This window comes from Tachyglossus aculeatus, chromosome 21 (assembly GCF_015852505.1).
Source record: "Tachyglossus aculeatus isolate mTacAcu1 chromosome 21, mTacAcu1.pri, whole genome shotgun sequence".
Classification (NCBI taxonomy): Eukaryota; Metazoa; Chordata; class Mammalia; order Monotremata; family Tachyglossidae; genus Tachyglossus; species Tachyglossus aculeatus.
The window spans coordinates 25,206,636-25,230,445 of NC_052086.1; the positions used below are offsets into that span (position 1 = coordinate 25,206,636).

The window sequence follows — 23,810 nt, forward strand, 5'->3', positions numbered from 1 at the left end:
CCACGTGGGGCTCACAATCTTCATCCCCATTTTACAGATGAGGGAACTGAGTCACAGGGAAGTGAAGTGACTTGCCCAAAGTCACACACCTGACAATTGGCGGAGCTGGGATTTGAAGCAGCGTGGCTCAGTGGAAAGAGCCCAGACTTTGGAGTCAGAGGTCATGGGTTCAAATCCCGGGTCTGCCAATTGTCAGCTGTGTGACTCTGGGCAAGTCATTTAACTTCTCTGTGCCTCAGTTACCTCAACTGTAAAATGGGGATTAATACTGTGAGCCCCCTGCGGGACAACCTGATCACCTTGTGACCTCCCCAGCGCTTAGAACAGTGCTTTGCACATAGTAAGCGCTTAATAAATGCCATCATCATCATCATCATCATTTGAACCCAAGACCTCTGACTCCAAAGCCCGTGATCTTTCCACTGAGCCACCCTGCGAATGAATCTTACAGGATAAGTAACCACCCAGCAGTGGCTGTCTCCACCTTAAACTTCCCCATGATAATCCATTATTTATTCAGCCGTATATATTGAGCGCTTACTGTGTGCAGAGATGTTCTCTTCCATTAAGTGCCTTCATGAAACCAGTCCAACACATCAAACCACAATAAAGTCTATGAAAACCCTTGATACTGTGCAAATAATATGGAAGGAATTGCTGTCATACCAATTTAACCCACGGCACATGGGGTCCTGCCAAAAGCATGTATTATATGCATTATATCATGCCACGTATGCCAGAGTGACTAGGGGAGTTAAATTCTCTAAGGTGTTTCAGTCTGAACACTGCTTCCTTGTTTCAGAGGGGTTACACCCTTAAAGGTATATCACTGTTCAAGGATTTAACCAGAGCTAGGTGGACACACAGGAATAAGGTCAGCCCTTGGAAAAGCATTAGGTCATCGGTGTAAAGAGCCCCTTAATTAACTGAAGAGTTTTCTCTTTTTGTTTACGTTTAAACTTTAATCCCTTTTCCCCCTAGAACAATGAACTCTTTTGCATTAGCTGATAAACGGTTCCAAAACGCCACCAGGAGTTAACTTGGGCTTTCCCTTCCCCCCCAGTCTCCTCTCCCTACAAATGCGCCGTCTGTTATTGCTAATGGTCTCTGGCTGCCCTAGCTATCCTGCCTCATGGTAACACTACAGCCGAGTAAATGGATTTTGGCATCAAACCGGTATAAAAGTTCCAAACAAAATATGTGTATGGAGAGAGAGACAGAAAGGGAGGGACGGAGACACACAAAGTAAAGGAACTTCTGAGGACTTTAATAATAAAGTTAGAAATGTACCCAGCTCTGTTAATCTACTGAAGGTCTTACAGCACTGGAAAGGCCGGCCCCAAAAAGCGCCTTCCCAAGATTTTCTTTATTTGAATCCCCACTCTTTCTGCAGTCAAGAAGGATGGATTTTGCGTAGTTGTTTGGACCATTATTCAAAAGAAAAAGAGCCACGCCAAGGCCAAAAATGGGCGAACCCCGAGCCCAGCTGTATGTGCCAAGTTACAAAGCCCTTGAATACAGGGGGCCTATTAATGGAAAGACTGATACCATCTTACTACAGTGGCGTCTCTGTAGTTCCAACAATGATCTGTTGAGGATTTTCAGGGTTTCTGCATCTGTAACCTAGACACCAGGCCCTTTGAAGGGGGCTGGCTCAGTTCTCCCCGAGTGACTTCACCCAGCAACTGGGGGGACAATCAATCAATCAATCGTATTTTTTGAGCGCTTACTGTGTGCAGAGCACTGTACTAAGCGCTTGGGAAGTACAAGTTGGCAACATCTAGAGACAGTCCCTACCCAACAGTGGGCTCACAGTCTAACAGTCTCACACAGACCACCCAAAGGGGGGGGAGGCTCAGATTTGGGGAGACAAAGGAGCCCGGGACAGCTTGTTGGAAGGACTGTCCGTCTTTCCGTCCACTTGTCCGGGATTCATTTATTCATTCAACCGTATTTATTGAGCGCTTACTGTGGGCACAGCACTGTACTACGCGCTTGGAAAGTACCATTCGGCAACAGATACAGTCCCCACCCAACAACGGGCTCACAGTCTAGAAGGGGGAGACAGACAACAAAACAAGTAGACAGGCATCAATACCATCAAAATGATAAATAGGTCGATAATAATAACGAATGATGGCATTTATTAAGCGCTTACTGTGTGCCAAGCACTGTTCTAATCAATGGGGAGGTTTCAATGTGATCGGGTTGTCCCACGGGGGGCTCACAGTCTTCATCCCCATTTTACAGATGAGGGAACTGAGGCACAGAGAAGTTAGAGAAGCAAAGTGGCTCAGTGGGAAGAGCTCGGGCTTTGGAGTCAGAGGTCATGGGTTCAAATCCCAGCTCTGCCAATTGTCAGCTGTGTGACTTCGGGCAAGTCACTTAACTTCTCTGTGCCTCAATTACCTCACCTGTAAAATGGGGATTAAGACTGTGAGCCCCCCGTGGGAAAACTTGATTACCTTGTAATCTCTTCAGCGCTTAGAACAGTGCTTTGCACACAGGAAGCGCTTAATAAATGCCATTATTTTCTAGACTGTGAGCCCACTGTTGGGTAGGGACTGTCTCTATATGTTGCCAAATTGTACTTCCCAAGCGCTTAGTACAGTGCTCTGCACACAGTAAGTGCTCAATAAATACGATTGATTGATTAAGTGACTTGCCCAAAGTCACACAGCTGACAACTAACTGGTGGAGCCGGGACTTGAACCCCTGACCTCTGACTCCAAATCCCGTGCTCTTTCCACTGAGCCACGCTGCTTCTCCAATCCATTTGGAGAGTCTATTTCTAGCCTATTTAGACCTATTTATCTGGTAGGAGAGAGACCCCCACTTTACCCAAGATCTTGGGGTCGGGGATGGAGGGGAGGGCGTTGGCAGGGAAGGGAAGTTGCCCAACTGGCCCACCGATTCTGCCTGGGGGAAAACCGCACCAGGAGGAATGGAGTAAAAAGAGGAGGAGAAGGAAGAAGAGGAGGAGGAAGGAGGGGTGCATGCCTCCCCGGGGCTGGGCCGGACTGGGACAGTAACAGGCCGGATGGGCGGAGACAGGGTCGTAAGGAGCAAAAAATGGGGAACTAAATGAAAATGGAGAGAATTAGGGCCCTGGGAGGGGGCATGGCAGGGAAAGGAAAAACTGGTCCCCGAGCCCCATGAAACACCACGGCCCCCAGATCAATCAATCAATCAATCGTATTTATTGAGCGCTTACTGTGTGCAGAGCACTGTACTAAGCGCTTGGGAAGTCCAAGTTGGCAACATATAGAGACAGTCCCTACCCATCAACAGGCTCACAGTCTAAAAGGGGGAGACAGAGAACAAAACCAAACATACTAACAAAATAAAATAAACAGAATAGATATGTACAAGTAAAATAAATAGAGTAATAAATATGTACAAACATATATACAGGTGCTGTGGGGAAGGGAAGGAGGTAAGATGAGGGGGACGAGGGGGAGGATCGTGTCATTTAGTAATTTAGTAATCGTGTCAATTACTAAACCTCCAGCCCCCGGGGGTCAAACAGGCGTTAGGGGACGGGAGGAAGGGTCCTGGAGGGGGCGGAGAATCAATCCATCGTATTGATTGAACCCTAACTGGGTGCAGAACGCTGTACTGAGCGCCGGGGAGAGTGCAACGCAATAATGAATAGTTAAGTGGTAAGCGCTTAAATAAACAGCGTGGCTTAGTGGAAAGAGCCCGGGCTTGGGAGTCAGAGGTCGTGGGTTCTAATCCCGTCTCTGCCACCAGTCAGCTGGGTGACTTTGGGCCAGTCACTTCACTTCTCTGAGCCTCAGTTCCCTCATCTGTAAAATGGGGATGAAGCCTGTGAGACCCTTGTGGGTCAACCTGATTACTCTGTATCTACCCCGGGGCTTAGAACGGTGCTTTGCACATAGCAAGCGCTTAACAGATACCATCATTATTTTTATTAACGAATAGTCTGGTTATTAATAAAGGGACAGGTTCCGGCCCACCACGAGCTTACAGTCTACAGGGGGAGGCGAGGTCGGGGGGAGGAAGGGAGGAGAGGGACCGGAGGGGGGCCGAGGTGCCGGGGAAAGAGAGGAGGGGTCCTTGGAGGGGTGGGGAAGAGGGAGGAGGGGGACGAAGGGGGCAAGGGGAAAGGAGGAAGGATAAAGAGTTGGGAGAGGGGAGATCATTCATTCAATCGTATTTATTGAGCACTTACTGTGTGCAGAGCACTGGACTAAACACTTGGAAAGTACAATCCGGCACCAGAGAGAGACCATCCCCACCCAACAACGGGCTCGCAGTCTAGAAGGGGCCTTCAATTCATTCATTCGTATTTACTGAGTGCTTACTGTGTGCAGGACACTGTGCTAAGCGCCTGGAAAGGACAATCCGGCAACAGAGACGGTCCCTGCCCATCAACGGGCTCCCAGCCTAGAAGGGGCCTTCAATTCATTCATTCATTCCATCGTATTGATTGAGCGCTTACTGTGTGCGGAGCACTGTGCTAAGCGCTTGGAAAGGGCAATCCGGCAACAGAGGCGGTCCCTACTCAACAACGGGCTCCCAGCCTAGAAGGAGCCTTCAATTCACTCATTCATTCATTCCATCGTATTGATTGAGCGCTTGCTGTGTGCGGAGCACTGTGCTAAGCGCTTGGAAAGGACAATCCGGCAACGGAAAGGATCCCTGCCCAACAAGGGGCTCCCAGGCTAAAAGGGGCCTTCAATTTATTCATTCGTATTTATTGAGCGCTAACTGTGTGCGGAGCACTGTGCTAAGCGCTTGGAGAGGACAATCCGGCAACAGAGACAGTCCCTGCCCAACAAGGGGCTCCCAACCTAGAACTTGTTCCCCCTCTTCATCCCCCCATCTTACCTCCTTCCCTTCCCCACAGCACCTGTATATATGTATATATGTTTGTACAGATTTATTACTCTATTTATTTATTTATTTATTTTACTTGTCCATATCTATTCTATTTTATTTTGTTAGTATCTTTGGTTTTGTCTCCCCCTTTTAGACTGTGAGCCCACTGCTGGGTAGGGACTGTCTCCATATGTTGCCAATTTGTACTTCCCAAACGCTTAGTACAGTGCTCTGCACACAGTAAGCGCTCAATAAATACGATTGATGATGATGAAGGAGCCTTCAATCATTCATTCATTCAATCCATCGTATTTGTTGAGCGCTTACTGTGTGCAGAGCACTGTGCTAAGCGCTTGGGAAGGACAATCCGGCGAGAGAGCCGGTCCCTACTCAACAACGGGCTCACAACCTGGAAGGAGCCTTCAATTCACTCATTCATCCATTCCATCGTATTGATTGAGCGCTTACTGTGTGCGGAGCACTGTACTAAACGCTTGGAAAGGACAATCCGGCAACAAAGAGAGACGGTCCGTGCCCAACAACGGGCTCCCAATCTAGAAGGAGCCTTCAATCATTCATTCATTCTCTCCATCGTATTTGTTGAGCGCTTACTGTGTGCAAAGCACTGTACTAAACGCTTGGAAAGGACAATCCGGCAACAGAGACGGTCCCTGCCGAACAAGGGGCTCCCAGCCTAGAAGGAGCCTTCAATCATTCATTCCATCGTATTTGTTGAGCGCTTACTGTGTGCACAGCACTGTGCTAAGCGCTTGGGAAGGACAATCCTGCATCAGAGAGAGACGGTCCCTGCCCAAAAAGAGGCTCCCGGCCTAAAAGGAGCCTTCAATCAATCATTCATTCATTCCATCGTATTTGTTGAGCGCTTACTGTGTGCGGGGCACTGTACTAAACGCTTGGAAAGGACAATCCGGCAACAGAGAGGGGCGGTCCCTACTCAGCAAGGGGCTCCCGGCCTAGAAGGAGCCTTCAATCATTCATTCATTCATTCAATCGTATTTGTTGAGCGCTTACTGTGTGCGGGGCACTGTACTAAACGCTTGGAGAGGACATCCGGCAACAGAGACGGTCCCTACTCAACAAGGGGCTCCCTCCCGGTCTAGGAGGGGGAGAGAAGGGGACAGAGGGCAAGGGATTGGGGATGGGCTGGCCGGCCTCAACAGGCAGAGAGGGAGGTTCATTCACACAAAACATATTAACCAAATAAAATCAATAGAATAAACATGCACAAATAAAATAGAGTAATAAATACGTACATACATATACACAGGTGCTGTGGGGAGGGGAAGGAGGGAAGGAGGGGGGATGGAGAGGAAGGAGGGGGCTCAATCTGGGAAGGCCTCCTGGAGGAGGTGAGCTCTCAGTAGGGCCTTGAAGGGAGGAAGAGAGTACAAAACAAAACATATTAACAAAATAAAATAAATAGAATAGATATTGTACAAGTAGAATAAATAGAGGAATAAATACGTACAAATATACATATATACAGGTGCTGTGGGGAAGGGAATCAATCAATCAATCAATCGTATTTATGGAGCGCTTACTGTGTGCGGAGCACTGTACTAAGCACTTGGGAAGTACAAGTTGGCAACATATAGAGACAGTCCCTACCCAACAGTGGGCTCACAGTCTAAAAGGGGGAGACAGGGAACAAAACCAAACGTACTACAAAACAAAATAGAACAGATATGTACAAGTAAAATAAATAGAGTAATAAATATGTACAAACATATATACATATATACAGGTGCTGTGGGGAAGGGAAGGAGGTAAGATGGGGGGGTGGAGGGGAAGGAGGTAAGGCGGGAGGGATGGGGAGAGGAAGGAGGGGGCTCAGTCTGGGAAGGCCTCCTGGAGGAGGTGAGCTCTCAGTAGGGCATCAATACGACTGAATGAATAATAATAATAATGGCATTTATTAAGCGCTTACTATGTGCAAAGCACTGTTCTAAGCGCTGGGGAGGTTACAAAGTGATCCGGTTGTCCCACAGGGGGCTCACAGTCTTCATCCCCATTTTACAGATGAGGGAACTGAGGCCCAGAGAAGTTAAGTGACTTGCTCAAAGTCACACAGCTGACAATGGGCGGAACCGGGATTTGAATGAATGAATGAATTTGAATGAATGAATGTTGCCAGCTTGGCCTTCCCAAGCGCTTAGTCCAGTGCTCTGCACACAGTGAGCGCTCAATCAATACGATTGAATGAATGGCTGTGAGCCCACTGTTGGGTAGGGACTGTCTATATGTTGCTAACTTGTCCTTCCCAAGCGCTTAGTCCAGTGCTCTGCAATCAATCAATCAATCAATCGTATTTATTGAGCGCTTACTATGTGCAGAGCACTGTACTAAGCGCTTGGGAAGTACAAATTGGCAACATATAGAGACAGTCCCTACCCAACAGTGGGCTCACAGTCTAAAAGGGGAGACAGAGAACAAAACCAAACACACTAACAAAATAAAATAAATAGAATAGATATGTACAAGTAAAAGAAATAGAGTAATAAATATGTACAAACATATATCCATATATACAGGTGCTGTGGGGAAGGGAAGGAGGTAAGATGGGGGGATGGAGAGGGGGACGAGGGGGAGAGGAAGGAAGGGGCTCAGTCTGGGAAGGCCTCCTGGAAGAGGTGAGCTCTCAGTAGGGCATCAATACGACTGACTGAATGAATGAATGTTGCCAGCTTGGCCTTCCCAAGCGCTTAGTCCAGTGCTGTGCACACAGTGAGCGCTCAATCAATACGATTGAGTGAATGGCTGTGAGCCCACTGTTATCATCATCATCATCAATCGTATTTATTGAGCGCTTACTATGTGCAGAGCACTGTACTAAGCGCTTGGGAAGTCCAAATTGGCAACATCTAGAGACAGTCCCTACCCAACAGCGGGCTCACAGTCTAACAGGGGGAGACAGAGAACAAAACCAAACATACTAACAAAATAAAATAAAATAGAATAGATATGTACAAGTAAAATAAATAGAGTAATAAATATGTACAAACATATATCCATATATACAGGCGCTGTGGGGAAGGGAAGGAGGTAGGATGGGGGGATGGAGGGGGGACGAGGGGGAGAGGAAGGAAGGGGCTGTCTGGGAAGGCCTCCTGGAGGAGGTGAGCTCTCAGTAGGGCATCAATACGACTGACTGAACGAATGAATGTTGCCAGCTTGGCCTTCCCAAGCGCTTAGTCCAGTGCTGTGCACACAGTGAGCGCTCAATCAATACGACTGAGCGAATGGCTGTGAGCCCACTGTTGGGTAGGGACTGCCTCTAGGTTGCCAACTTGTCCTTCCCAAGCGCTCAGTCCGGTGCTCTGCAATCAATCAATCGTACTGATTGAGCGCTTACTGTGTGCAGAGCACGCGGTCAGCGCCCAATCAATACGATTGATTGATTGATTGATTGAAAAGGGAGCTAGGTTGGAGGGTGTCTGGAGGGAGGGCGGGTTCCAGGGTCCGTCAGGGGGGTTATCTCACCTCGTCCATCTCCCGCACCATCCCGGTCAGCTGGTCCTCGTCCTCCAGGAGCTCGTGCAGCTGCACCAGCGACAGGGCCGCGAAACGGCCGCCGTCCCCCGCCATAACGCCCTGCCTGCCTGCCTGCCTGCCTGCCTCCCTCCCTGCTGGCCTGCTGCCCTCCTTCCCTCCCGCCCGCCGACGACCGACCGGAAGTGCCGCCGCCCCCTAGCGGGGAGACGGGGCCACGCCACCCCGCCGGGGGCGATGACGTCACCCCACGCGCGCGCGCGGGGGGGGAACCCGGATGTGACGTCAGAGAGGCCCCCGCCGTGACGCCATTCGAGCGCGGGTGACGTCATAGGAGAGCGTGGCTCAGTGGGGAAGGGCCCGGGCTTTGGAGTCAGAGGTCACGGGTTCGAATCCCGGCTGGGCGACTTGGGGCCCGTCAGTTCCCAAGCGCTTAGTCCAGTGCTCTGCGCACAGTCAGCGCTCAATAAATAGGATTGATTGATTTGGAGTCAGAGGTCACGGGTTCGAATCCCGGCTGGGTGACTTGGGGCACCTCAGTTCCCAGCGCTCTGCGCACAGTAAGCGCTCAATAAATAGACTGTGAGCCCACTGTTGGGTAGGGACCGTCTCTATATGTTGCCAACTTGTCCTTCCCAAGCGCTTAGTACAGTGCTCTGCACACAGTAAGCGCTCAATAAACACGATTGATGATGATGATGATGAATAAATAGGATTGATTGATTGATTTGGAGTCAGAGGTCACGGGTTCGAATCCCGCCTGGGTGACTTGGGGCACGTCAGTTCCCAAGCGCTTAGTGCAGTGCTCTGCGCACAGTAAGCGCTCAATAAATAGGACTGACTGGTTGATTTGGAGTCAGAGGTCACGGGTTCGAATCCTGCCTGGGTGACTTTGGGCACATCAGTTCCCAAGCGCTTAGTCCAGTGCTCTGCGCACAGTCAGCGCTCAATAAATATGATTGATTGATTTGGAGTCAGAGGTCACGGGTTCGAATCCCGGCTGGGTGACTTGGGGCACGTACTTCCCAAGCGCTTAGTCCAGTGCTCTGTGCACAGTAAGCGCTCAATAAATACGATTGATTGATTGATTTGGAGTCAGAGGTCACGGGTTCGAATCCCACCTGGGTGACTTTGGGCACGTACTTCCCAAGCGCTTAGTCCAGTGCTCTGCACACAGTAAGCGCTCAGTAAATAGGATTGATTGATTTGGAGTCAGAGGTCACGGGTTCGCATCCCGTCTGGGTGACTCGGGACACGTCAGTTCCCAAGCGCTTAGTCCAGTGCTCTGCGCACAGTAAGCACTCAATAAATAGGATTGATTGATTGATTTGGAGTCAGAGGTCACGGGTTCGAATCCTGCCTGGGTGACTTTGGGCACGTCAGTTCCCAAGCACTTAGTACAGTGCTGTGCGCACAGTAAGCGCTCAATAAATAGGATTGATTGATTTGGAGTCAGAGGTCACGGGTTCGAATCTTGGCTGGGTGACTTTGGGCACGTCAGTTCCCAAGCGCTTAGTCAAGTGCTCTGCGCACAGTAAGCCCTCAATAAATAGGATTGATTGATTGATTTGGAGTCAGAGGTCACGGGTTCGAATCCTGCCTGGGTGACTTTGGGCACGTCAGTTCCCAAGCGCTTAGTCCAGTGCTCTGCGCACAGTAAGCGCTCAATAAATAGGACTGACTGGTTGATTTGGAGTCAGAGGTCATGGGTTCGAATCCTGCCTGGGTGACTTTGGGCACGTCAGTTCCCAAGCGCTTAGTGCAGTGCTCTGCGCACAGTCAGCGCTCAATAAATAGGATTGATTGATTTGGAGTCAGAGGTCACGGGTTCGAATCCCGGCTGGGTGACTTGGGGCACCTCAGTTCCCAGTGCTCTGCGCACAGTAAGCGCTCAATAAATAGACTGTGAGCCCACTGTTGGGTAGGGACCGTCTCTATATGTTGCCAACTTGTACTTCCCAAGTGCTTAGTACAGTGCTCTGCACACAGTAAGCGCTCAATAAACACGATTGATGATGATGATGATGAATAAATAGGATTGATTGATTGATTTGGAGTCAGAGGTCACGGGTTCGAATCCCGGCTGGGTGACTTGGGGCACGTCAGTTCCCAAGCGCTTAGTGCAGTGCTCTGCGCACAGTAAGCGCTCAATAAATAGGACTGACTGGTTGATTTGGAGTCAGAGGTCACGGGTTCGAATCCTGCCTGGGTGACTTTGGGCACGTCAGTTCCCAAGCGCTTAGTCCAGTGCTCTGCACACAGTCAGCGCTCAATAAATATGATTGATTGATTTGGAGTCAGAGGTCACGGGTTCGAATCCTGCCTGGGTGACTTTGGGCACGTCAGTTCCCAAGCGCTTAGTCCAGTGCTCTGCACACAGTCAGCGCTCAATAAATATGATTGATTGATTTGGAGTCAGAGGTCACGGGTTCGAATCCCAGCTGGGTGACTTTGGGCACGTACTTCCCAAGCGCTTAGTCCAGTGCTCTGCACACAGTAAGTGCTCAATAAATAGGATTGATTGATTTGGAGTCAGAGGTCACGGGTTCGCATCCCGTCTGGGTGACTCGGGGCACGTCAGTTCCCAAGCGCTTAGTCCAGTGCTCTGCGCACAGTAAGCACTCAATAAATACGATTGATTGATTTGGAGTCAGAGGTCACGGGTTCGAATCCCACCTGGGTGACTTTGGGCACCTCAGTTCCCAAGCGCTTAGTACAGTGCTGTGCGCACAGTAAGCGCTCAATAAATAGGATTGATTGATTTGGAGTCAGAGGTCATGGGTTCGAATCCTGCCTGGGTGACTCGGGGCACGTCAGTTCCCAAGCGCTTAGTCCAGTGCTCTGCGCACAGTAAGCGCTCAATAAATACGATTGATTGATTTGGAGTCAGAGGTCACGGGTTCGAATCCTGCCTGGGTGGCTTGGGGCACGTCAGTTCCCAAGCGCTTAGTCCAGTGCTCTGCGCACAGTAAGCACTCAATAAATAGGATTGATTGATTTGGAGTCAGAGGTCACGGGTTCGCATCCCGTCTGGGTGACTCGGGGCACGTCAGTTCCCAAGCGCTTAGTCCAGTGCTCTGCGCACAGTAAGCACTCAATAAATACGATTGATTGATTTGGAGTCAGAGGTCACGGGTTCGAATCCCACCTGGGTGACTTTGGGCACCTCAGTTCCCAAGCGCTTAGTACAGTGCTGTGCGCACAGTAAGCGCTCAATAAATAGGATTGATTGATTTGGAGTCAGAGGTCATGGGTTCGAATCCTGCCTGGGTGACTTGGGGCACGTCAGTTCCCAAGCGCTTAGTCCAGTGCTCTGCGCACAGTAAGCGCTCAATAAATACGATTGATTGATTTGGAGTCAGAGGTCACGGGTTCGAATCCTGCCTGGGTGGCTTGGGGCACGTCAGTTCCCAAGCGCTTAGTACAGTGCTCTGCGCATAGTAAGCACTCAATAAATAGGATTGATTGATTGATTTGGAGTCAGAGGTCACGGGTTCACATCCCGGCTGGGTGACTTTGGGCACGTACTTCCCAAGCGCTTAGTCCAGTGCTCTGTGCACAGTAAGCGCTCAATAAATACGATTGATTGGTTGATTTGGAGTCAGAGGTCACGGGTTCGAATTCTGCCTGGGTGACTTTGGGCACGTCAGTTCCCAAGCGCATAGTCCAGTGCTCTGCGCACAGTAAGCGCTCAATAAATACGATTGATTGATTGATTTGGAGTCAGAGGTCACGGGTTCGAATCCCGCCTGGGTAACTTTGGGCACGTACTTCCCAAGCGCTTAGTCCAGTGCTCTGCGCACAGTAAGCGCTCAATAAATGCGATTGATTGATTTGAAGTCAGAGGTCACGGGTTCGAATCCCACCTGGGTGACTTTGGGCAAGTCACTTCTCTGTGCCTCAGTTACCTCATCTGTAAAATGGGGATTGACTGTGAGCCCCCCACCGCCCCCCCACCCCCGTGGGACAACCTGATCACCTTGTAACCTCCCCAGCGCTTAGAACAGTGCTTTGCATATAGTAAGCGCTTAAGAAAGACCATCATTAGAGAAGCAGCGTGGCTCAGTGGGAAGAGCCCAGGCTTTGGAGTCAGAGGTCACGGGTTCGAATCCTGGCTGAGTGACTTTGGGCATGTCACTTCTCTGGGCCTCAGTTACCTCAGCTGTCAAATGGGGATGAAGACTGTGAGCTCCACGTGGGACAACCTGATCACCTTGTAACCTCCCCAGTGCTTAGAACAGTGCTTTGCACATAGTAAGCGCTTAGAGAAGCAGCGTGGCTTCAGTGGAAAGAGCCCGGGCTTTGGAGTCAGAGGTCATGGGTTCGAATCCTGACTCCGCCAAATGTCTGCTGTGTGACCTTGGGCAAGTCACTTCACTTCTCTGAGCCTCAGTTCCCTCATCTGGAAAATGGGGATTAAGACTGTGAGCCCCACTTGGGATAACTTGATCACCTTGTATCCCCCCCAGTGCTTAGAACAGTGCTTTGCACATAGTGAGTGCTTAACAAATGCCATTATTATTATTATAATTATTATTATTAAGAAATGCCATCATTAGAGAAGCAGCGTGGCTCAGTGAGAAGAGCATGGGCTCGGGAGTCAGAGGTCATGGGTTCTAATCCCGTCTCTGCCACTTATCAGCTGTGTGACTTTGGGCAAGTCACTTAACTTCTCTGTGCCTCAGTTACCTCATCTGTAAAATGGGGATTAAAAGTGTGAGCCCCACGTGGGACAACCTGACTACTTTGTAAACCGCACCCCGCCCCAGCACTTAGAACAGTGCTTGGCACATAGGAAGCGCTTAACAAATGCTATTATCAATCAATCATATTTATTGAGCGCTTACTGTGTGCAGAGCACTGTACTAAGCGCTTGGGAAGTACAAGTTGGCAACATATAGAGACGGTCCCTACTCAACAGTGGGCTCACAGTCTAGAGGAGGGAGACAGAGAACCTTGTAACATCCCCAGTGCTTAGAACAGTGCTTGGCACGTAGTTGGCATAGTCAATTCCGGCCCACAAGGAGCTTACAGTCTAGAGGATAAGACGGACAATAATATAAATAAATAAGTTATGGAAATGTACATAAGTGCCAAGGGGCTGAGGGAGGAGTGAACAAAGGATTTGCAAATCCAAGTGCAAAGGTGACGGAGAAGAGAGCAGCCCGGGAAGAGGAAATGAGAGCTTAGTTGGGGAAAGCCTCTTGGAGGAGATGGGCTTTTAATAAGACTTTGAATGTGGGGAGAGTGATTATCTTTTGGATATGAAATGGGAGGGTGCCCTGTTCCAGGCCAGAAGCAGGATGTGGGTGAGGGATCCGTGGTGAGGTAGATGAGAACGAGGAACAGTGAGTAGGTTGGCAGGAGATATGATTTTAATAGGGCTTTGAAGGCGGGGAGAGCGGCGGGTTATCAGATATGACTTCATATCCATACTTCATGCTGCTGCCCGGATTATCTTTGTCCAGAAACGCTCTGGGCATATTACTCCCCTCCTCAAAAATCTCCAGTGGCTACCAATCAATCTGCACATCAGGCAGAAACTCCTCACCCTGGGCTTCAAGGCTGTCCATCCATCCCCTCACCCCCTCCTACCTCACCTCCCTTCTCTCCTTCTACAGTCCAGCCCGCACCCTCCGCTCCTCCGAAGCTAATTTCCTCACCGTTAGGCCTCGCTCTCACCTGTCCCGCCATCGACCCCCGGCCCACGTCATCCCCCGGGCCTGGAATGCCCTCCCTCTGCCCATGCGCCAAGCTAGCTCTCCTCCTCCCTTCAAGGCCCTGCTGAGAGCTCACCTCCTCCAGGAGGCCTGCCCAGACTGAGCCCCTTCCTTCCTCTCCTCCTCGTCCCCCTCTCCATCCCCCAATCTTACCTCCTTCCCTTCCCCACAGCACCTGTATATATGGATATATGGTTGTACATATTTATTACTCTATTTATTTATTTATTTATTTTACTTGTACAGATCTATTCTATTTATTTTATTTTGTTAGTATGTTTGGTTTTGTTGTCCGTCTCCCCCTTTTAGACTGTGAGCCCACTGTTGGGTAGGGACCGTCTCTATATGTTGCCAATGTGTACTTCCCAAGCGCTTAGTACAGTGCTCTGCACACAGTAAGCGCTCAATAAATACAATTGAATGAATATATGTTTGTACATATTTATTACCCTATTTATTTATTTTACTTGTACATATTTATTCTATTTATTTTATTTTGTTACTATGTTTTGTTGTCTGTCTCCCCCTTCTAGACTGTGAGCCCGCTGTTGGGGAGGGACCGTCTCTATGTGTTGCCAGCGTGTACTTTCCAAGTGCTTAGTACAGTGCACTGCACACAGTAAGCGCTCAATAAATACGATTGAATGAATGAATGAATGACTGAGTCAAAGATAGTGCCAAGGTTATGGGTTCAGAGAGGGTGGTGGTATTATATATAGTGATGGCAAAATCTGGGGGAGGGCAGGGTTTCAGTGGGAAGTTGAAGAGTCCTGACTGTCCCCCCACCCCGAGTTCCATACAAGCAAGCTGGGCACGTAGCTGTCTCTATATGTTGCCAACTTGTACTTCCCAAGCGCTTAGTCCAGTGCTCTGCACACATTAAGCGCTCAATAAATACGATTGATGATGATGATGATGGCATCAAGCCGTCCAATTTGCCAAAGATCACCAATTTTGTTCAGTCTTAGAGCTTCTCCAGGGAGACCCCAGACCCCCTCACCCCATTAATCCAGGGCCTTTGTGTTTTCCTCCCAGCTCCCAGATTGCGTTTGAGCCCCAAAACTCGGCAGCAAGAGTTGCGGCAAAGGAGAACTAGATGCCAAAAATCTTAGCAGGGCATAAAATAATGATGGTATTTGTTAAGCGCTTACTAGGTGCAAAGCACTGTTCTAAGCGCTGGGGAGGTTACAAGGTGATCAGGTTGTCCCACAGGGGACTCACAGTTTTAATCCCCATTTCACAGATGAGGGAACTGAGGCACAGAGAAGTTAAGTGAGTTGCCCAAAGTCACACAGCTGACAGTTGGCAGAGCCGGGATTTGAACTCATGACCTCAGACTCCAAAGCCCGTGCTCTTTCCACTGAGACATGCTGCTTCTCTACATAAAATAATAATAATAATAATGGCATTTATTAAGTGCTTACTATGTGCAATACACTGTTCTAAGCGCTGGGGAGGTTACAAGTTGATCAGGTTGTCCCACGGGGGGCTCGCAGTCTTCATCCCCATTTGACAGATGAGGTAACTGAGGCCCAGAGAAGTGAAGTGACTTGCCCAAAGTCACACGGCTGACAATTGGTGGAGCCGGGATTTGAACCCATGACCTCTGACTCCAAAGCCTGGGCTCTTTCCACTGAGCCACACTGCTTCCCTAAAAGCCCCCCATATCCCATTAGGCCTGTTCAGGAGGCAGGCCAGCTGAAAACCAGGCTATCCTTTGGAAAACCAGATGATTGCGGTATTTGTTAAGTGATTACTATGTACCATTCACTCATTCAATCGTATTTATTGAGCGCTTACTGTGTGCAGAGCACCGTACTAAGCGCTTGGGAAGTACAAGTTGGCAACATATAGAGATGGTCCCTACCCAACAACGGGCTCCCAGTCTAGAGCACTGTATTAAGTAGGAAGGAGACTAGCAATTAAATCCCTATTTTACAGATGAGGAAACTGAGGCACAGAGAAATTAAGTGACTTACCCAAGGTCACACAGCAGGCAGGTGGTGGAGCCTAGATTAGAACCTAGGTCCTGTAAACTCCAAGCCCCATGCTCTTACCACTAGACCACACTGCTTCTCATTGGCAATTCTAATTGCAATACTGTACTGCTCTCCAAATAGATACTTTGGTTAGGCGTATATTTGGAACCAAACATTCAAACTAGGAATCTACCTACCAGATAAGAATATTTTTACGGTTATATACAATACTCTGTACACAGTAACAGCTCGATAAATACCATTGATTGATTACGGAGAATGTTATGAATCTTATGTCACTCTCCAAAACACGAACATCACTACACCCCATGGCAGCTGTGTCTATCTTAATTTTTCCCTTGGCCCAGAAAGGGAAAACAATTTATCAAAAATCATGTGTTAAATTCTCATTTGCCTGCTCTGACCCCTAATCTACCAATCAACTGTATTTATTGAGCACTTACTTTGACCCCTAATCTATCAATCAACTGTATTTATTGAGCACTTACTTTGACCCCTAATCTATCAATCAACTGTATTTATTGAGCACTTACTTTGACCCCAATCTATCAATCAACTGTATTTATTGAGCACTTACTTTGACCCCTAATCTATCAATCAACTGTATTTATTGAGCGCTTACTTTGACCCCTAATCTATCAATCAACTGTATTTATTGAGCACTTACTTTTACCCCTAATCTATCAATCAACTGTATCTATTGAGCACTTACTTTGCACAGAGCACTGTTGGGAGAGCACAATGCAGTTAGTAGATACAACCCCTGCTCTCAGGGAGTTTATAATTTAAAAAGAGTTATGTTCCCCACTTTTACCAACTCACATCTATTGTTCGTTTAAAACTTGAACCGCTCCCAAACCTATTTTCTGCCACTAGTCTATTAAAATTACACACCATTTCCTTTGTTAAATAGACCAAACCACAAATCTTGGTTTCTACGAGACTAAAGTGGATCAAGTCTACAAAGGGTCTCTTAAAAGTTGTGGGGTGAAGAAAGGTGATGTGATCATTCTCTTTCTTCTCAACATGAAAGATTTAATCAAATCTACACATCTGAAGCGTGGGTGAATTATCTCTTTAATAATCTTCTAAACTTTTTTAGTAGCTGCTATTTAGGTTCCCTTTTGTGCTTCTCTCTGCCCATAATGTTTCTGGTTTCAGTAAGAGTGTGCCTCTACAAACCAAGCACAAACAGAAACGCCAACCCCTCTTTTCAAAGAAGGCATTGTTTGGTCCTGGGGAATGGTTCTCCTGCTTCACAATGTTGAGAATTGTTTGGAAAACTTGTAAGAACAACAACCGTAAAACCTCAAATAGTTACGGTTTTAAGAACTATAGTTCAGTATAGTCGTTTTATGAATAGAATTCTACAAAGAAACCTTACAAAACTCGCTTCTAAGCACTGATGATTTGGAGGAATGAAGAGGAGTTCTCCCACCTGGTGTGATAAGGCTACTGTGCCAACTTTAAGCAATGCCAGCCTTCTGAGTGACCTCAAGTCTGCTAGGGACTCATGACGTTCCTCCTCAACATTATAGCTCCCAAATGCGTAACGCGCCTTATTGTAATCACCAAGTTATATTTATGAAGGACTCAAAATATGCTGAGTATTGTGCAGAGTAGCATGCAGAAAAGACCCTGCCCTCAAGAAGCGCAGATTCAAGAGCTAAATTGAAGCAAAGGCAGACAGCTCTGCTATCAGTCCAGAAGGGTTATTTTGATTTTCCGATCTTTCTTTTTACTGTGGTTTTTCCAACAGTTCACTTTGTTGGGCGGGGGGAACAATTATAAGGGTATCATTATCATCTTCATCATCATCAGTGTTCGCTGAGCCCCTGCTCTGTACCAAGCAGGGAATAGGCAATGGGGAACCTCTGGCATTCTGCTTCATTTTCAAAGATGAACTCCTGGATGGTGAACTCCTACCCACGAATGTGAGTGTGCCTAGAAGGACTGATGTCTACCTGACCATCTCATCACATTACGTGATTATTAAGATGGTTCCTTTCGGAGCCGATGTGAAGCTGTTGGGGAAGAGCACGGGCCTGAGAGTTGGAGGATGTGGGCTCCGATCCCAGCTCTGCCACTTCAAGGAGGAGCATGGCACAGTGGAGAGAACAAAGTCCTGGGTTCTAATCCCAACTCCGCTACCTGTCTGCTGTGTGACCTTGGGTAAGTCACTTCACTTCTCTGGGCCTCAGTTCCCTCATCTGTGAAATGGGGATTGAAACTGTGAGCCCCACATGGGACAGGGACTGTGTCCAACCCAATTTGCTTGTCTCCACCCCAATGCTTAGTACAGCACCTGTATATATGTTTGTACATATTTATTACTCTATTTATTTATTTATTTTACTTGTACATATCCATTCTATTTATTTTATTTTGTTAGTATGTTTGGTTTTGTTCTCTGTCTCCCCCTTTTAGACTGTGAGCCCACTGTTGGGTAGGGACTGTCTCTAGATGTTGCCAACTTGTACTTCCCAAGTGCTTAGTACAGTGCTCTGCACACAGTAAGTGCTCAATAAATATGAGTGATTGATTGATTGATTGATACAGTGCCTGGCACATAATAAGCACTTAACAAATACCATCATTATTATTATTATTCATTCATTCAATTGTATTTATTGAGCACTTACTGTGGGCAGAGCACTGTACTAAGGGCTTGGGAGAGTACAATATAACAATAATCAGGTACATTCCCTGTCCACAACAAGCTTACAGTCTGGGGGGTGGGGAAGAAACAGACATCGATTGCCTCCTGTGTGATCTTGGGCAAGCCACTTAAGTTCTCTGGGCCTCAGTTTCCTCATCACCAAAAAGGATTTGAAATACCTTTTCTTCTCTCCTACATAGACTGTGAGCCCAGTGTGGGACAGGGACTGTAACCAACGTGATTATCTCGTATCTACCCCAGCGTTTAATACATTGCTTGGGACACAGTAAGCACTCAACAAATACCACAGTTATTACAATGATGTGTTTGTCCTTCATAGGACCCACCTCTGTCTTTAAGATTGCCTCTTGGCAGTTGGATCTTCACAGGGAGATTGCTGCATGCCAGGCTCATCCCCCTCTCCATCCCCCCCCATCTTACCTCCTTCCCTTCCCCACAGCACCTGTATATATGTTTGTACATATTTATTACTCTATTTATTTATTTATTTATTTATTTATTTTACTAGTACATATCTATTCTATTTATTTTATTTTGTTATTATGTTTGGTTTTGTTCTCTGTCTCCCCCTTTTAGACCGTGAGCCCACTGTTGGGTAGGGACTGTCTCTATATGTTGCCAACTTGTACTTCCCAAGTGCTTAGTACAGTGCTCTGCACACAGTAAGTGCTCAATAAATACAAATGATTGATTGATTGATCTTTCAGCTGCTGGGGTCTCCCAACCATCCACTATTATTTCATCATTTGAGACTGCTTCATTAGGTGATTAAATCATTTATTCAGCTCTTCCTCTTGGTTGTCGCTCCCCTTTCGGGCAACACTGCCACAGTTGCTTGGGCATCACATTCTCTTCACATTTCCAGCCCAGCCCAGCTGTGTTATTGTGAATTTTCCTTCAACACCAGTGAGCTGACTGCATACTGGGTTTTTGCAGTTGGTCATCTTGCCCCACCATTTGATATTAGGGAAGGTTTGTGGCTGGGATTGGTGACATTACTCAAGAATCTGGTACTGTCTTCCGTAGGAGAAGTAATAGAATAATGCACTTGTCTTTAATTTGGAGATGGTGCTGTCTCACAATCATACAGAAAGTAAGAGGCTTTCGTTAATTAAGCTCTCTTTTCCCAGGCTCCCTCTCCCTTCTGTGTCTCCTGTGCATTTGGCTCTGTGACCCCTCAGCCTAAGCACTCAATACAGTGCTCTGCACACAGTAAGCACTCAATAAATATGATTGAATGAATGAATTTGATATTCACCCCACCCTCAACCCTACAGCACTTAGGTGCGCATCTTTATATATTTTGAAATGTCAATGAAATTTCATTTCCTTTATATATTGCATTAATATAAACTGTAAGTTCATTGTGGAGAGGGAATGTGTCTGCTAACTCTGTTGTACTGTACTCTCCCAAGCACTTAGTTACATAGTAAGTACTCAGTAAATACCATTAATTCAGTGATTCCCCAATCACCCCCGCTTTCTGCATCAACTATTCAATTGGGTCTGTACCTCTTTAGCATTTTTCTATTCATCCCACCCCAGCCCCGAAGCACTTCTGTACATGATCCATCTGTAATTTATTTTAATGTCTGTCTTCTCCTCTGGTGTGTAAACTCCTGCAGGCAGGGACCATGTTAATCCAACTCTAATGGGCTGTAATCGCCCAGATGCTTAGTTCCACGCTGGGCACACAGTAAGCGCTCAATAAATATAGTATCAAAAAACTGACTAGACATTTGGGAAAAAAGAAGAAAAGTGAAAGATGTGGTCCCTTCCATGGAGGAGTTAACAGTCAAAACTTTCTGGGGGTTGGGGCTCAGGAAGAAATGATTCTAGGGGCAAAGACTTGTCACTAAGGATTAGGTGCATGGTAACCTCACTTTGCTGACATTAATCAGGAACGGCTTTCTGAATCAAAAGGGATTTAAGGAGCTGCAGGGTGCAGATGAAGCTGGCAGTAGCTGGAAAGGGCCGTGTGCAATTGTACCTAAATAGTTTCCCTTTATATAGGACTGGTCTCTTTTAATAGCCTTATTACGCATTTCCTGCCTTTCACTCTTTCAAGGGAAGGATCGAATTGTTAAAAAAGGTCTAATTTGGTGCCCCCCTCGCCCAAAATACATTTTCCATTTTGCATAAACACCAGTGGATTAGAATCAGATCACGAGTTAAAACTGAAATGGCTCGCTTAGAACGATTTTTCCCACCGTTGTTTATTATCACATGCCAGTTACAGAGGAAGGAAAATCTACAGGATTACTTAATCTTCACTTCCTTCAAGGCAGCTGCCTTGGCTGTGATTAGGGAGCATGCTAATTGTTCTCAAATCCAGCATTATGACTTTGGTAGACAAAAATAGTTTGGAAAAATGAAAAGCGAGCTGTCATTTTCTTGCCTTGATTGTCTTTTTATTACAGTTAAATGGCTAACTGTCACAAGGAAGAACAAAGCAGGTGTTCCTCTGAAAGTGCATTATCATATATCCAAGAATGATGGTTTCAAGAATTTTAAACTCCCGGGAAAAAGCAAATCATCAAACCTAAGTTTCGTTTTATGTCCTTATTTGACTTCTCAAAATATGAGAAGTGATTTGTCTATTTTAGATTATTTGGATCGGCAGGGAACGTGTCTGTTGTTACATTGTACTCTCCTAAGCGCTTAGTACAGTGCTCTGCACACAGTAAGTGCTCAATAAATACGATTGAATGAATGAATGACAATATACCCGAGGATGATTAAGCATTTGACGTGCAAACTTTGGGTTTGACTGTAGTTTTCTCTGTTTTTTTCTGTGCTTTTGAATTACAAGTACACAATGATGTTTTAATAATACATGAAATACCTGAGGTTCTTCATTTTAAATCAAGTAGTTGCCCAGAGTAAATCTATGTGACTTATTAATAGCATAATTGCAAGCTGGTGGGTAATACTGGAAGACAATTGAGCAGATTAATGGTCAGAATACATTACTTGTTCCAAGCTGCATTTCCCAATGTACTGATCAGTATTCTATTAGAGGTGGGAACACAGTACTGTTTGGAAAAATGTGGGCTTCTTCGTGAAGAGCTGTCTCAGAGAGAGGAATTTAAATTGGTGCAAAGCTGAAGCTAAATTTAAAACATTTTCACCACCTTGCAATTTTGCATATTGAGTCTCAACGGTAAATGTGTGAAAACGCAATTTAGTCATAATGAAACCACTTATTTCACTTCCACGATTACAATTCTTCTTCATGTGCTTCATGTGATCGTGACTTGTACCTTAAACTTATGTCTCCTAGCCGCCTCTCTCTGATTCTCCTTATTGTGCTACCCCACATTTTTTTATGGTATTTGTTAAGCGCTATGTGTCAGACACTGTCCTAAGCGCTGCGGTAGATACAAGATAATCAGGTCCCACATGGGGCTCACATTCTAAGTAGGAGGGAAAAAGGTATTGAATCCCCCATTTTGTAGAGGAAGGAACTGAGTCACAGAGGAGTTAGGTTATTTGCCCAAGGTCCCACAGCAGGTTAGTGTAGAGCCAGGATTAGAACCCAGGTCCTGCTGAGTCGCAAGCCCGTGCACTTTCCAGTGGTCTTCCAGTAGTCTGTCAGATTTGGGGAGGGAGTTTTTTTCCAAGATAGGGGAACAGCGTGAGCAAGGGGATGGTAACAGGAGGGCTGAAACCAGGAACAACTAGAATGTTGGCTGGAGAGGAACGAAGAGAGCTTGTTGAGGAATCATCATCATTATCAATCGTATTTATTGAGCACTTACTGTGTGCAGAGCACTGTACTAAGCGCTTGGGAAGTACAAATTGGCAACATATAGAGACAGTCCCTACCCAACAGTGAGCTCACAGTCTAAAAGGGGGAGACAGAGAACAAAACCAAACATACTAACAAAATAAAATAGAATAGATATGTACAAGTAAAATAAATAAATAAATAACTAGAGTAATAAATATGTACAAACATATATACATATATACAGGTGCTGTGGGGAAGGGAAGGAGGTAAGATGGGGGATGGAGAGGGGGACGAGGGGGAGAGGAAGGAAGGGGCTCAGTGTGGGAAGGCCTCCTGGAGGAGGTGAGCTCTCAGTAGGGCCTTGAAGGGAGGAAGAGAGCTAGCTTGGCGGATGGGCAGAGGGCAAATAGGTAAGGTGGGGAGAGGAGAGATGTGGGTGGAGCAACTCTTCAGGAAGCTGATGAGTGCACCAGCGAATAATAATAATAATAATAATAATAATAATAATAATAATAATAATAATAATAATAATAATAATAATAATAGCATTTCTTAAGCACTTACTATGTGCAAAAGCACTGTTCTAAGTGCTGGGGAGGTAACAAGGTAATCAGGTTGCCCCACGGGGGGCTCAGTAGTGTGGATAGGAGACAGCCTCTGTTCAGATCTTCTCTCTGGGGCCGTTCGCCCTGTCGTGGAGGTGGAGGATCATCATCATCATCATCATCAATCATATTTATTGAGTGCTTACTATGTGCAGAGCACTGTACTAAGCGCTTGGAAAGTACAAATTGGCAACATATAGAGACAGTCCCTACCCAACAGTGGGCTCACAGTCTAAAAGGGGAGACAGAGAACAAAACCAAACGTACTAACAAAATAAAATAAATAGAATAGATATGTACAAATAAATTAAATAAATAAATAAATAGAGTAAAAAAATATGTACAAACATATATACATATATAGAGGTGCTGTAGGGAAGGGAGGGAGGTAAGATGGGGGGATGGAGAGGGGGACGAGGGGGAGAGGAAGGAAGGGGCTCAGTCTGGGAAGGCCTCCTGGAGGAGGTGAGCTCTCAGCAGGGCCTTGAAGGGAGGAAGAGAGCTAGCTTGGCGGATGGGCAGAGGGAGGGCATTCCAGGCCCGGGGGAGGACGTGGGCCGGGGGTCGATGGCGGGACAGGCGAGAGCGAGGTACGGTGAGGAGATCAGCGGTGGAGGAGCGGAGGGTGCGGACTGGGCTGGAGAAGGAGAGAAGGGAGGTGAGGTAGGAGGGGGCGAGGGGATGGACAGCCTTGAAGCCCAGGGTGAGGAGTTTCTG

General features: G+C 46.9%; 1 protein-coding gene across 1 annotated transcript in view; it reads right to left on the minus strand.

The window, feature by feature from the left end:
- VPS37B (VPS37B subunit of ESCRT-I) overlaps window positions 1-8,461 on the minus strand; it is a 44,578-nt gene extending 36,117 nt beyond the window's left edge. Inside the window, exon 1 of the mRNA XM_038763093.1 lies at window positions 8,347-8,461. Within this exon, the coding sequence (XP_038619021.1) occupies window positions 8,347-8,451 (105 nt within the window). The 5' untranslated portion in view covers window positions 8,452-8,461. The remainder of the gene's footprint in view (window positions 1-8,346) is intronic.
- Between the last annotated feature and the right edge of the window lie 15,349 nt (window positions 8,462-23,810).